Here is a 13,548-nt window from a genome sequence, read left to right on the forward strand (position 1 = left end):
TGAGTATCTCTCGATGAAATAATACTGCATCTTTATTCACTTCTTTAAAGAGATGTCAGAGGTTGAAGGTCAAAGCTCAGGTTGAGAGAAGAAAGAGTAAAATTAAAAGCAAGTGATGGCAGAGGATGGAGATGATGGGATGCATGGGATTTAAGCATCTATAAGCTGCAAACAAAAGTTTATTTCTAAAGCACTTCCCTTCCAGCGCCTCTTGGAGCCTGTCCATTCCAACATGCACACGTGCCTAATAAAAATGCCTGAATTCTGTGCAATGGGGGACCGCTAATGGCACGTCCATTCGGTCTATGAACGAATGCTGAGTTCGTAGACCTCCAAGCCAATTCTGCTGCCAGAAAAGGACCTACAGAGAAGGCTCTTTCCCTTTGTGTTTTAACTAAGGAGCAATGAACAGGCCCCCCTGCCGCTAGGTTCACTCCTCGGAGAGAATATGGAAAAAACCTGTCAGAGGCAGAGAAAAGATGGAGAACACAAAGGTCACATCTTTGAAGAGAGGAAAGTCCTCGGGACAACTAACTTCTAGAAGTCGACTCCGTATAAAAATATACATTTGCGGCTGGCACCGAGAAACACGTGGAGACAAAACCTGTCACCTTCACTCCTTCGCCCCCATTCAGTAGCAAAGGATTTATTTGTTGCTATGGAATCATTCCACTGCATGAGGCACCCTCCATACAAAAATCAAAGGGTGAAGGATGCTCCGCTATATCAGCTGTTTTACCATCATTCAGAAGCCAACTGTAGTTTAATTCTTCCTACTTCTCCCTTTCTCCCTGGATTCAATTGGACTTGGTTCATCTTTGAATTAACCTCTTTTAATCCGTCTCCTACAAAGAAAGCAAATCCATTGTGGGTAACTAGTTCTGCTGTTCACCACCCGGGCAGTGAAACCAAAAGGGAGGGCGACGTGGCAGCCTCGGCCCCAACACAGGGTGGTGACAAGGGGGTGAACACAGCAGATGCGGTCTTGTACTACAATCTGGAGCTCCTATTTCGGTTCTCTGCAGGAGTGTTAATCCACATTCGTGCGATGCTGAGTGAACTGCATGCCAACACACTGCTAGTAAACACAGGACAGTTCTGGCTGCTGTCTTAAGCCATGAGGGCTTAAGGTGGCCGAAATGAAGATTTATATAATGAATCGGTATTTGGTCACATTCTGACGATGGTATATTTTGGTTCTTGCCATCTAATCCAGTAATTTGCAAATATTCAGAGAATCTCTACACTGTGGCACGGCAACGTCCCAGAAGGTGTGAGAGGGCCATGGTATTCTTTTCTGTCCAGCTGCTTATTTTGGAATCTAATGCTTACCCTGGATAGGCGGGAATGGCTGTTGGAGGTACCGCTCGGACTGCCCCATAGACCGTCCGCCCTCTGCCCCTCAGATGGGCTCCTCTGAAGGCGGCCGCCGTGGTGGCTGCAGTCGGGTAAGGGAAGCCAGGAACTAAAGGGAGACCCAAAATATGACAGGAATGTCAACTTGCATTCAACAGCAAGGCTACAATCACAACCGGCTTTGAACCGATTCCAGCAAAGGTTCAAAGATATGTACCACATCTTTCCTGAGAAAGAAATGGAGAGACCCGACACGCAAAGGCTAATGATGCCATGCTCTCTCTGTTCGTCACCAATCTTGAGTGAGCGCACTCTGCTCCTTCCCAGCCCTGGCATTACAGTGCAAGCTGGTGAGAAACAGGTCGAGAAGGTCCGAGAACCAGTGCCGGAATAAGAGACTTTTCACTGGGGGGGGGGGGGGGGGCGGGGGCGGGGGGCGGCAGTTGAAATCGACTGATATAAACTCTTTAACCGGCCCATTGCTAATCTTGTTTCCACACGTTATTATGTGCATAGAGTAATTCTTCTTCGTAAGAATATTCTTTTGTGTTTGTACGCGGTGCCAACCTCCAAGGCACACAGTAATCTTTAGACATTTCATTAGTCCACTTTATTCTTTTATCCAAAACGTTTTAATCCAGAAATGTCAGGGGAGAGGGAAACTACTTGTATCCTTCAGGGAGGCAGTTTCTAAAAACCTATTTTAAATGTGCTGTCCTCTGGAAAGCACATACCGACATTTATTCCACGTTCACTGAGCTCTTTTTAATTTTACCTTTCGCTGGAGGAAAATGGCTCAGGTCTGGAGGACTTCAGAGGTTTCAACGGAACTGAGAATAATCATGAAGACTGGAGGTGCTTCTGAGCGATGTTCTACTGAGGGCCCCAAACTGACTGGCAGAGAACACGTATAACCCATTCTGTCAATACCCACGTCTTGTTTTCTTTACTGCCGAGAGCAGCCGAACCTGTTGCTCACATGGCCTTACCCCCTCTGCCTTTTCCAAGTGTTTATGCTCCACGGTGCTCTTAATATCTGGTCAGAGAGATTCCAACACAGGTGGAGCAAGGCCAGGGCACTGTAATAGCACCGAACTCTCTCGAGAACGCCTCCTTTTCAGTTATGTGCTCTACCTGGGGTGGGGGTGGGGGTGGGGGGAAGACTAGCACACATCACTCTTTACTCGCAACAGTCAAACTCCACGCCAGGCCAACATAGGCTACTTACTGATTAAAGGAATGTAAGTGTTAATACTCCCTCTTCCTGATAGGGGCACTGCTGCATCATTGCCTAAGGACACGTCTGCTTGAAAGCTGGAGGCTGGTTGCGTTAAAAAAAAAAGTAAGAAATGCAAAAAGATTACAAAGGAAGAGCAACGTGAAAAGCAACACATGTTTTTGCAGTTAAACAGCACGAACGGAAAAATCAACATGGTACTACCTGCATATAACTCAGGGCCATAGACAGCTCCCACCACGGGGCTTAATTTCCAACCTGAAACGGAAGAGAGGACAGTGAGCACTTAAGACCATGTAAGGAGCACGGTGAAAAGGACCGACTGTGCGTGTGCAAGCTGGCTTCAGATATCCCTGCATTTACTTTTACCCGTTGGAGAGCGCCAGCTGGGGGGTTATGTGAGAAGGTCAGGACACTTCCATACCAGGGTATTTTTTGGGTAAAGTTTATTTATTTATTTTGAGAGAGACAGCACGAATGGGGAGAGGGGCAGAAAGAGGGAGAGTGAGAATCCCAATCCCAGGGCTTGAACTCACGAAACCACGAGATCATGACCTGAGCCGAAAAGCGAGAGTCAGACGCCTGACCGACTGAGCCACCCAGGAGCCCCCACACCTGAGTTTGTTTGTTTATTTTTTACTGTTTATTTACTTTTAAGAGACAGCGAGACAGCGTGTGGGTGGGGAAGGGGTACTGTGATGGCACTCTCTTATATGCCATCTTAACACAGTCTACTACTCTAGTTACTTTATAATGCAAATTTGAATTCACATTTGAGCTGATCTTCAACTCCGTGTTCAAGTATACCACACTGATGGAAACCTGGGTAAAGCTGAAATTCCCTTTCTTTGGGATTTACTACTGGGATTTTGTTGTAGTTAACCTCAGCCAGTCAACAAGAAGAGACATACAGTGATAAAATTCAAGGTACGTCCCCAACTTCATGCATGTCTTGGGATGTCCGTTTGTAATAAACACACTTAAGTTAATCAGCCATTTTAACAAACGGATACTAGATTGCTGTTGAACATTAGCTTGAACAATTATAAACTTTGAAGTATTCCCAGAATTAGCTTTGATGTCAATTTTATTTCTTCATTCCCGTTTTTTATATTTATAGAAATGTAGCAGGTGTTAAAAAAAGTATTGTTGCCCACCGAGAGTTACAGAGTACACAGAATCCCATATGAACACTTTAATCAGTAGACATTTATTGATTTTTACACATAAATAAGCAAAAAAAAATGTGCCATTATTTTTCTGAAAGACGAGAGACTGTACTTAGGAGAAAACCCATTCATTCAGAACCAATCCAATCCTCTGTTATTTTATGTGCTCATAGATGGTGAGGTCTCCTCATTATTTCATATAAAAACTGGGCAAATATCTGGATTCAAATCCTACTGAAGTTGGAAGAACACAAATGTTCTCCAATGTCAGACAAATCAAGTGATTCCAACCAACGTAAACTACACTGCTGACTGAGAATTCACCAGAAGGCACAGAGCACTCTTATCAGAAGCTCTAACCACAAGCAGCTGCAGGGTTCTACAGTTTGGCTCAGTGGGGCGCCTGGGTGGCTCAGTCGGTTGGGCATCCGACTTTGGCTCAGGTCATAATCTCATGGTTGGTGGGTTCGAGCCCCGCATCGGGCTCTGTGCTCGGAACCTGGAGCCTGCTTCGGATTCTGTGTCTCCCTCTCTCTGTTTCTCCCCCACTTGCACTCTGTCTCTCTCTCTCTCTCTCTCAAAAATAAATAAAGATTAAAAAAAATAAATAAAGTTTGGCTCCGCTAAGGCTTGAATATTAATTTAGAATAATATTCAAAAAATGATTCTTTTCTTTCCTACCAATGGTATTGTTATTTAAGCATTCCTGGAAGTAATAATACACATGTTAATAATGGCATATAATGGTATGCTGTCAATAATACTTCAGAAATGTTTTAGTTCTGTACAATTTACAAAGCAGTTTTGACCTTCACAAAACCCGGAGAGAGGTAAGACAGGTGCGACATCTGGGACCGCAAGTAAGTACTATCCTTCTCTGGGCTTAATTTCCTAAATAATAGACTAAGAAGGTTGGGTTGGATGACTTCTACAGAGCCTTCAGGGGCTCAAATTCTGTGACTGCCAATTCATAGTGATGAAAACAGAATCAGCTTTAAAAAAGATGGGCCCAAGGACAAAATGAAGAGTCAAATCTAGAAGTAGAATTTCTGTCTTCCGAATTCCAGTTGGCAACTCTTTCTACCACCCTGTCTTCCCTGGATTTATAGGAAATCTGACACACTTTGCCTCTCCTTCCTATGTTGTTTACATTGGGTTATTATCAAAATTGCAGAAACTCTGGGGCGCCTGGGTGGCTCAGTTGGTTGAGTGTCTGGCTTTCGCTCAGGTCATGATCAGAGCCCCGCGTCAGGCTCTGTGCCGACAGCTTGGAGCCTGGAGCCTGCCTCGGATTCTGTGTCTCCCTCTCTCTCTCAACAAACAAACAAACATTGCAGAAACGTCTGTTTTTGTGATGGCAGTGAAAAAATATCAAGAGGTAAAGGGGGAGGTGGTGGTATCACATGATGTACCATTGATAAAATGGGTAGGGAAAATGTAAGTTAGGCCAATAAATGCAAATTATGCTGATTTGCACCATCTGTTTGAAAAGCTTGGCTAAATCTATCTATTGAAGACATCATGGAATAGACTAAGATACTTATCCTTGATTTAAGACATCACCAGCACATATTGTCATACTCTAGCAGTAGATTCGAACTTTTACAAAACAGCAGAAAACACCCCATTTGGCTCTAGATAAAATTTTATGCAGAACACTGAAGTACACAACGGAAAATGAGAAGTTGCTGGAGGTCTCAAGACCCCATTCATGGGCTTCCTTTCCACCCTCCCCAAGTGGCCCCATAGAACACAGCTGGCAAAACCGCTGCTTGTACGGCAGATTCAAATTAAGTTCCAGCTCATTTAGATAACGTGAGTCCAGATTAGACTGACGAGTGATGGAAGGGTTCTGTTTTTGTTAAGCAAAATATTCACAATGTTTCCTTCTCAATGAGAAACATTTATGAAACCCACTATATAGCATGGGGTCACGGGACAGAAAATAGAAAATGTGCACGCGCGCCACGACTTTTCTCTCAGAGCATACCTTTAAAAGGAGGGCAAGGGGTCAAGAATTAGTCCACTCATGCTCAGGAGCGGGCAGGAGTCAGCAGTGAAAGTGAGCAGTGGTGGGCACCTATTACGGACAAGCCTAACATATCACGAACGACTACAGCAGCTAAAAGTGAGGGTGCCTTAGTGGGATCCCCCATTGGGTTAACAGGTAACCTCAAATAATGTGTTCACGCTGTGCGTCAGATGAACTTTACTGAGACCATTACAGCTTAATAACTTAAAAACTTAGCTTAGTTCTAAGAACAGAAGCTAATTTGCAGAAATAAACCATTCTCCTAGGTAAAGAAAATACTTCCATGTTCATTAAACAAGCTGCCTTAAGACTGAAACTGAGATTCTTTGATGAGTATAAAAAGTTCCTGTATTAATACAAGAACAAATGACAATCCTTCTGAAGATGATGCGTAATCTCTTACCATTTGCATATGGTGTGACCATCTTCTTATTGGTCATTACGCGTGCTGTAGCATTATTCACCTAAAGATACAAAGGAGAAAGAAGGGGCAGGGGGAAAGGAGACCACGTTAGGGAACACGGAGTTGCTCATCCAGTAACACAGCACTCAGTTTAATAAAATGTAAATTTCAGAGAATATTGATTTCAACAATATAGCAATATAAAATATTAATATATCATATTTTAATTAAAGTGTTTATTAAATGAGGCTAACAAGAGTAAAATGCAGTTTCTTAGTCTCCAAATGGAAAACCAGGGCTATTTTACCACTAAGTACTCCAAAGAAAAGACACATTTGCCAAGTTCTTTGGAGATCTCTTAAATAGAGAAGTCTCTGAATTATGGAAAAAAAGTAAATTGGAAACAACTCTGTTTGCACGTGAACTTTGAAGTTCATTAGTAAAACAGAGGCTTGCCACATGGGTCAGGAAATAGATTTACAGGAAGATAAGAAAATAAATCTGTGGATTTCACCCGTTCTCATGTTCAGCACTTTTGATGTTTGTGTAAGATTTTGCTGTTTGAGGTTAGTTAAAAAAAAAAAAAGGGTATCAGAACTTAGATGCCCATGTTGACCAGCTTCAGGACCGTTCTGAATTTTCTAGACTATGTGGTCTATCCACTGAAGAACAACGTTTTCAGAAGGCTTTTAAATTAGGCACTTAAGCCTTATTTCTTCAGTTCTTTTATGTTTATTTTGTTTTATGGTACTGTCCACCCTCATTACAGAACTGCGTAATTTCGAGCATTCTCAGTGCTAGGGTGAGTAGATGTTACAAAGATGAGGAAGAGACGAATGGAGCTTCGAAGCCAGAAAACTGCAGCCCAGTGTCAGAACCAGCTTAAAGCTCTTGCAAGGAGGGTGCAACGTCACCACAGAACCTGTGTACCGTGCCGTCCAGTCATTAAACAGGCCAGCTTTCAAAAGAATTACAAAACACACCAAACAGACACTTCTTACTTCGCCTCTGGGGATTTACATTACAGTTAAGTTTGGATGGTGATAAATCTGTGTTATGGAGAGACCAATTTTGGGTGGAACTGGAATCAAAACACATCTTGAGATGTCTTTTCGGATTTGCATGGTGGTAATCTTCCTTTGTGAGGAAAAGAAACTCCATTTACTCGAGTTTGAGCCACCAAATAATATAAACATTTCACATTTAAAAAGAAAGAATGGGATACAACAATGATGAGACTGAGAGCATGCAGTTAAAACACACACACACAAATAAAAGAAAGAAAAAACAATCAGTTTTGGAAAGAAGGGAGAGAGTGAAGAGCGAGGTTCTTACAGACAAGGATTAGAAGGGGGTCAGAGCGGACACTAGCTGCTAGAGCAGAAAGCACCCAAGCACTAACAGGAAAATGGCCAGAACCAATCAGAAACCACCAGTCAGCAAAGACCCAACAGCTGCAGGGAACAGAGGGAAGGGGCGGGAGCGGCCGAGGGAGAAGGATGGGAGCCGAACTCGGGGAGAGAGAACACAGCAAGGCAGGGGAGGGGGAAAGAAAAGAGAGAGTGGGGGCGGGGAGGGGTATCATGGGCAGGAAAGAGAGCTGTCAAGGGCAAGGACAGAACAGTCAGAGCTACAAACAGAGGTCTGGGGAAGAGGAAAGGAAGTAGGGGCAGGGAGTGCATTAATAAAACCAGCCAAACTTGGAGTTCAGGAACTCTGAGTAAGATGTGCAAGGGGGGAAAAAATCACCATGACGTCAGTAATCAAACAGCTCAGACTGCTACAAACAATATGTACATCCAAAGTCCAGGCGGCATTACTCAACAGCATTGAAAATAAAAAGGGGAAAGGAAAAGGGAGAGGAACAAGTCAAATCACATTTTGTAGTGTTAATGTGAGATGGCAGATGGACTTTTTCTTTCTTATTTAATTGTTTTGTAATTAACAATTTAAAAAGCTTCTTCTCTAGTGCTTTGTTTCACTTACCGCCCACGGGCACCATCGCCAGCATTGTGTATAGTTACCATGGAAAGAGGGAGTCAAGTGAAGGGCCCTAAATGCTAAACCATTGGAAAGGGAGGGAGAAAGCAAAATATGCAGACATCTTACTCAAAATGGTGGCTTTTATATTTCAATACTTTAAAAAACTGGGCAAGGGGAAAGGGGCCAGTTAACCTTCACTGCGTTGTTCAAAAGGGCTGGTGAACACCAGGTGGCTGATGCGAACACGGAACAGCACGTTCGCCAGGCAGCCGTCAAAGCCTCGGTCGGAGGATTTTATCCATTCACGGTTGACATTCTTGACATTAAATATATTCAAAAACCCCATGAGATTTGGGTTCTTTCTCCCCCGCCCCCACAACCTCTAAGGTCTTCTAAATTCCTTATCACACGCACATGGAGGCGAACTGGCCTCCTGACAAGGGGATACTGGCTGGATCTTTGATTCAATACAGGACACAATGTCGTAAGCTGGATTGTTTTTAGACATTTACAAAGTTAGTTTCGTTTTGGCCTGATCACAGGTATTCACATGGAGTCTCGCAAACTGAAGCAAAGGAAAAAAATCAAGAGAGCAGAAGGATGAACATTTCGGAGGAAAAAAGTAAATGAAAAACAAATACACACAGACACGCACACAAGTAAATCAAAATGAAAACCCCCGCACGACTGAAAACTGAGGGAAGGAGGGTAGAAGGGTTATTTGTACACATTTTAGTGCAAGAAGGTGAAGGACAGAGAGACACGTACACACATACACGTGTGTGCAGACACACAGACAACGAGACAGGGTTCCGAATATGAAATAAGGGGGGGCAGTACACGAAAGAGAGAAATAAAAATATAAACCGGAAATTGAATTATTGAAGACATGCACCTCGATTTTACGGCCCTCTACCACGGTGCCGTGTAATTTCTCCCTGGCCCTGTCTGCATCAGCACTATTCTCGAAAGTTACGAACCCGAATCCCTGCATGCAGCGGGAGAAGGGGGGAAAACATGCGTATCGTTATATTGAAATACTGATCTCTTGGTAAACAGAGAAAAAATATCACAGTATGAAACCCACATTGGCAGTACTAGTCACATTTTTGGCCCATGCATATTTTGTGAAGGGAAATTAAATCCAATAAAAGAATAAAGAACTGTAGCAGTAGTAGTAGTAATAATAATAGTAATAATAATGGCAACAACAACAATAATAATGATAATGTAATTAACAACAGTAACAATAATAAAGTAAAACATAAAGCATGTGAGGCCAGACCAAAATTAAGGTTTAGAGTTACTCGGGTCAAACCATTTCACCAAGAATCTGAACTTTTTTTTTTTTTTTAAGTGTTCTTTCTCTTTCAATTCATGCTGTTAATACACACGTCCCTTTACATAATACTAAAAACAAAATCACATAATTAAGTCTGCCATTCCCCAGCAGCTTCTCCATGAAACTTATATTTAGGGGCATTCGCTGTATAAAGAGATTTTTTTTTTGGAGAGCTCATCATTCTAGCCCCACTTTGCCTAGCACCACAATTCCTCTGGGGACAGAATAATTGAAAAAACAGTCTTGGTCTACAATTCTGTAGAGGTACTGGGTGTGGAAGACGAGAGCACCTGTGTTCATCTAAGCTAATGAAAATATCACTAAGCAGGGGGCAGTCAATTATGACTGGCACTCAGAGTAAAAATAGGTTCAGCTGAGTTCCAGAAAAGAGCTTATCCAAATCTGCCTAAATTATACATTTGTTGAAGCTGACATCTGCTACTGAATGTATTAGTGATTTTCCGTATAGAGGAGAAAAAAGGAATCATCAAAAGGCAGTGGGAATGAGATCTAGGTTAGTGACATCAGTTGTACACTATTCGCCACGAAAAGAATACCATAAAACAGCAATGCAGCTGCTGCTCAGAGTTAGAATTAATTTATTTGTGCACTGTACACAAATAAATTATATGGAGCTTTTCTTCATTAAGTAGACAAACCAGGAGCCAGGGGGTCAACCCACTTACTCCTATGTTCACATTTATCTGAAAATTCTCCGTCAAAATCACCAGGATTCACTATATACTTACGTGACTCTCTCATCAAGCACTGTATCCGTTGCCTCCTAGGCACTTTGTCCTTATCTTTCCACTCTGTAACTATCACCTTCTCTCAAGCTATTTACATCTGTGAGTAGTAAATTCTTAGGATTTTTTGGGAAAGTGCTAATTTCTCAATAGCTTCACTGTCCCTCTGGCATTCTTTGAACATTCCACGGTAGGACAACCCGGAACCCTTCATTTGTTATTTATTTTTACTGAAGCTCTGCTGTTCTCCATGATGAGCATTTCCATATACATATAAAACAGGTTCTTATCTGGGATGGCAAATGGTATGCATTGTTCTGTAAGATTTTTACGAAAGCAGGGGCACCAGGTAGCTCAGTCAGTTAAGTGTCTGCCTCTTGATTTACGCTCAAGTCACCATCTTGCAGCTCATGGGACTGAGCCCTGTGTCGGGTTCTGCGTGGATGATGCAGAGCCTGCTTGGGTTCTCTCTCCCTCTCTGCTCTTCCCCGGCTTGTTCTCTCTCAAAATAAACAAATATGTCAAAAAATTAAAAAAAAAAAAAAAAGATTTCACAAAAGCAACTCCTGTCATTTTGAAGGCTCTGATTACTTTGCGTTCTGATTATATGGTTGGGTGGCGATCCACGGAGGATCCCAGTGGATTATCTCTGCCTGTAATTTGGATATCACCACAAATACTCTAGAAAATGCAAAGCTGAGCTGACAGAAAACGTTCTATGTACCGAGGTACTATGGGGTTAATTAATACTTTCCTTAAAGATGTAAGTATGCTGAAAATATCAATGGAAACACATTTTCAGAAACACATTTTGATACAAATGTGTTATAGCCACATCAACAACTGGAGGTGTCGTGTTGGATCTCAAGTTCCTAAGTGACAGCACGGTTTGTCATCACACTGGCATCTGCTGAACACAGGAAGCCAGCTCTCCAATCCTGGAGAGTCCTCCAACAGAAAAAAAACCTTGCAAGAAAGGTCACAGTGAGGAGGTTTTCTATCACACTGCAGTAGTATTAAAACTGTATTCCAACGGATCCTCAGAGTCTCAAACATTATATGCCTTGGGTTAAGTTAATAAATTATACCCTAGTAGCCGGATAACAGATGATGTGGAGACTACTACCTAGGTTTTTAGTGTTAGCATTATGACTGCATCTACACACCCACACACTCACAGACTTGTCTTTTAAATACAACCAGGGGGTAGAAAGGACCAATCTGTTGGTTTTACTTTTAACATAAAGAAAGACCGTCAAACCGTGTTAAGTTACCCAAGCATCAACAAGGCCTTCTTCCTACAGCTAATGGGAAGAAAAGGAGAAATTAAGCTTTGAAACCAAAGTTCAGTATCCTATTCACTAAACGACCCGAGTCTTAAAATCCTTGTAGTTTCCTTTTTCAAATCTAATTGCTAAATGTGTTCTGTGATCCTCCTCTCTGTATTGTGTCGATGGGACACCTGTGATGTAGTAACATCCACAAGAACGGAGGGTGGTGTCACGAGCACGGACGTTTTACAGCCAGCAAATGACAACGTTTAACATCAAAGTCTGCTTGTGTTAAGATTTTCTCAATAAGGACTTTAATATTCTGGAACAAAATTTCACTTTCAAATGTCTTATAAAGAAAAGTGCTTATATTCCAAAGGAAATGCTCATCTAGATACCAAAAATGTAAAAATAAAGCAATCTTCACAAGCATCTTTGCCTAGACTAAAGGAGGAGGAAGGTCTTGCTGATACTTTGGGACTTCCTGATACGAAGCAGAGGTAAGATTTCTTTCTTTCCTTTGTAGATAAACAGGCTTTGTGGCAGGCAGAATAATGGCCCCCCAAAGTTGTCCACACCCTAATCCCTGGAACCTGTGAATGTTACTACCTTACCTGGCAAAAGGGATTTTGCAGATGTGATTCAATTAATGATCCTGAGATAGGGAGATTATCCTGGATTATTCAGGTGAGCCCAATGTAATCACTAAATTAAATTAAATGGGTGCTTCTAAATTAAAGAGGGGAAGATGGGAGCCAGAATCAGACAGAGTGTAGCAGCCTGAGAAAGACTGGACTGGCCATTTTTGGCTTTGAAGATCGAAGTGGGGCTATAGGTCAAGGAATGCGGGTCGCCTCCAGAAGCTGGAAAAGGCAAGGAGTGGATTATTCCTTAGAGCTGCCCGAAAGAATGTAGCCCTGTAACACCTTGACCTCCAGAACCGTAAGATAATACATGTCTGTGTTTTTAAGTCACAGACTTTGTGATACTTTGTTCAGAAGCAATAGGAAATATACATGTCAAAAGTCCGTGATTAGGGAGGTAAGAAGTATAAACAGTATTTTTAGAGCACTGTTCTTTAATACTTTAGAGAGGTGATTTTCCATCAACTTAACTACAATTTGGTTTCAAAGATGTTAACTCAAAGCTCGAAAAAAACTTTTCAGAAGTTTATTTAGTTTTGAGAAGAGCATGAGCCGGGGAGGCGCAGAGAGAGAGGGGACAGAGGATCAGAAATGGGCTCTGTGCTGTCAGCACAGAGCGTGACATGGGGATCGAACCCACGAACTATGAGATCATGACCTGAGCCGAAGTCGGACGTTTAACTGACTGAACCACCCAGGCACCCTGCTTGAGAAAAAAAATTTAACGTACCATTCCTTCAGTAAAATTTCACAGTTTTGAAAATGTGCCAGGAATTGAGCTAAAGATATTCACAGATTATCCAGGCTTACAAAATTACTAACAGGAAAATATGCTTAAATGAAATTATGTTTTAATGTCCCTTCATTCTCGGAAATCTAATTCACATTAAGTCTTGGGTCTCTTGCTTTGAAAAGAAAAAACTTAATAAAATTATGTCTAAACCTAACACTTCTTCCTTAGAAGAGCTTCAAAATGATTATATAATGTTATCAATCAGGAACACATAATGACCAGTCAGAACAGCCACAAAGTAGAACTGAGATTTAATCTCAAATTCTTCACAAGAGTGAATACTTCAGGTTTAAGAAGACAGAAACCAGATAAACAAAAAGTAAACTTTTAGTAGACTTCTGTTTTTAATTAAAAAAAAAAAAATGATGTCGACATGTTTGTCTATACCAGTGCTATCAGAGAGAAATATAACCCAAGTCAATATGTAATTCTAAATATTCCCCTAGGCACATTAAAAAAGTAAAAAAAAAAATATGAAAGCAATTTCAGTAACGTATTTTTATTCAAGATAACATATATGCAACATGCTATCATTTCGACATGACATCAATACAAAAACATCAGGGAGATGT

General features: G+C 41.7%; 1 protein-coding gene across 32 annotated transcripts in view; it reads right to left on the reverse strand.

Annotated features, from left to right (window-relative positions):
• Positions 1-13,548, reverse strand: part of RBFOX2 (RNA binding fox-1 homolog 2) — a 285,934-nt gene that overhangs the window by 19,118 nt on the left and 253,268 nt on the right. For 21 of the 32 annotated variants that reach the window (XR_008300487.1, XM_053226724.1, XM_053226721.1 and 18 more), the window contains 5 exons: positions 9,076-9,168; positions 6,198-6,258; positions 2,798-2,851; positions 2,583-2,677; positions 1,333-1,475 (listed from right to left, as the gene is read on the reverse strand). Coding sequence is in view for 31 of the 32 variants with exons in the window: in XM_053226724.1 (XP_053082699.1) it covers positions 1,333-1,475; positions 2,583-2,677; positions 2,798-2,851; positions 6,198-6,258; positions 9,076-9,168 (446 nt within the window). In the remaining variant the exon portion in view is untranslated. The remainder of the gene's footprint in view (positions 1-1,332; positions 1,476-2,582; positions 2,678-2,797; positions 2,852-6,197; positions 6,259-9,075; positions 9,169-13,548) is intronic. The other 11 variants (XM_027070860.2, XM_027070863.2, XM_027070859.2 and 8 more) reach the window with 3 other exon arrangements.

The sequence above is a fragment of the Acinonyx jubatus genome, chromosome B4, assembly GCF_027475565.1.
Source record: "Acinonyx jubatus isolate Ajub_Pintada_27869175 chromosome B4, VMU_Ajub_asm_v1.0, whole genome shotgun sequence".
Classification (NCBI taxonomy): domain Eukaryota; kingdom Metazoa; phylum Chordata; class Mammalia; order Carnivora; family Felidae; genus Acinonyx; species Acinonyx jubatus.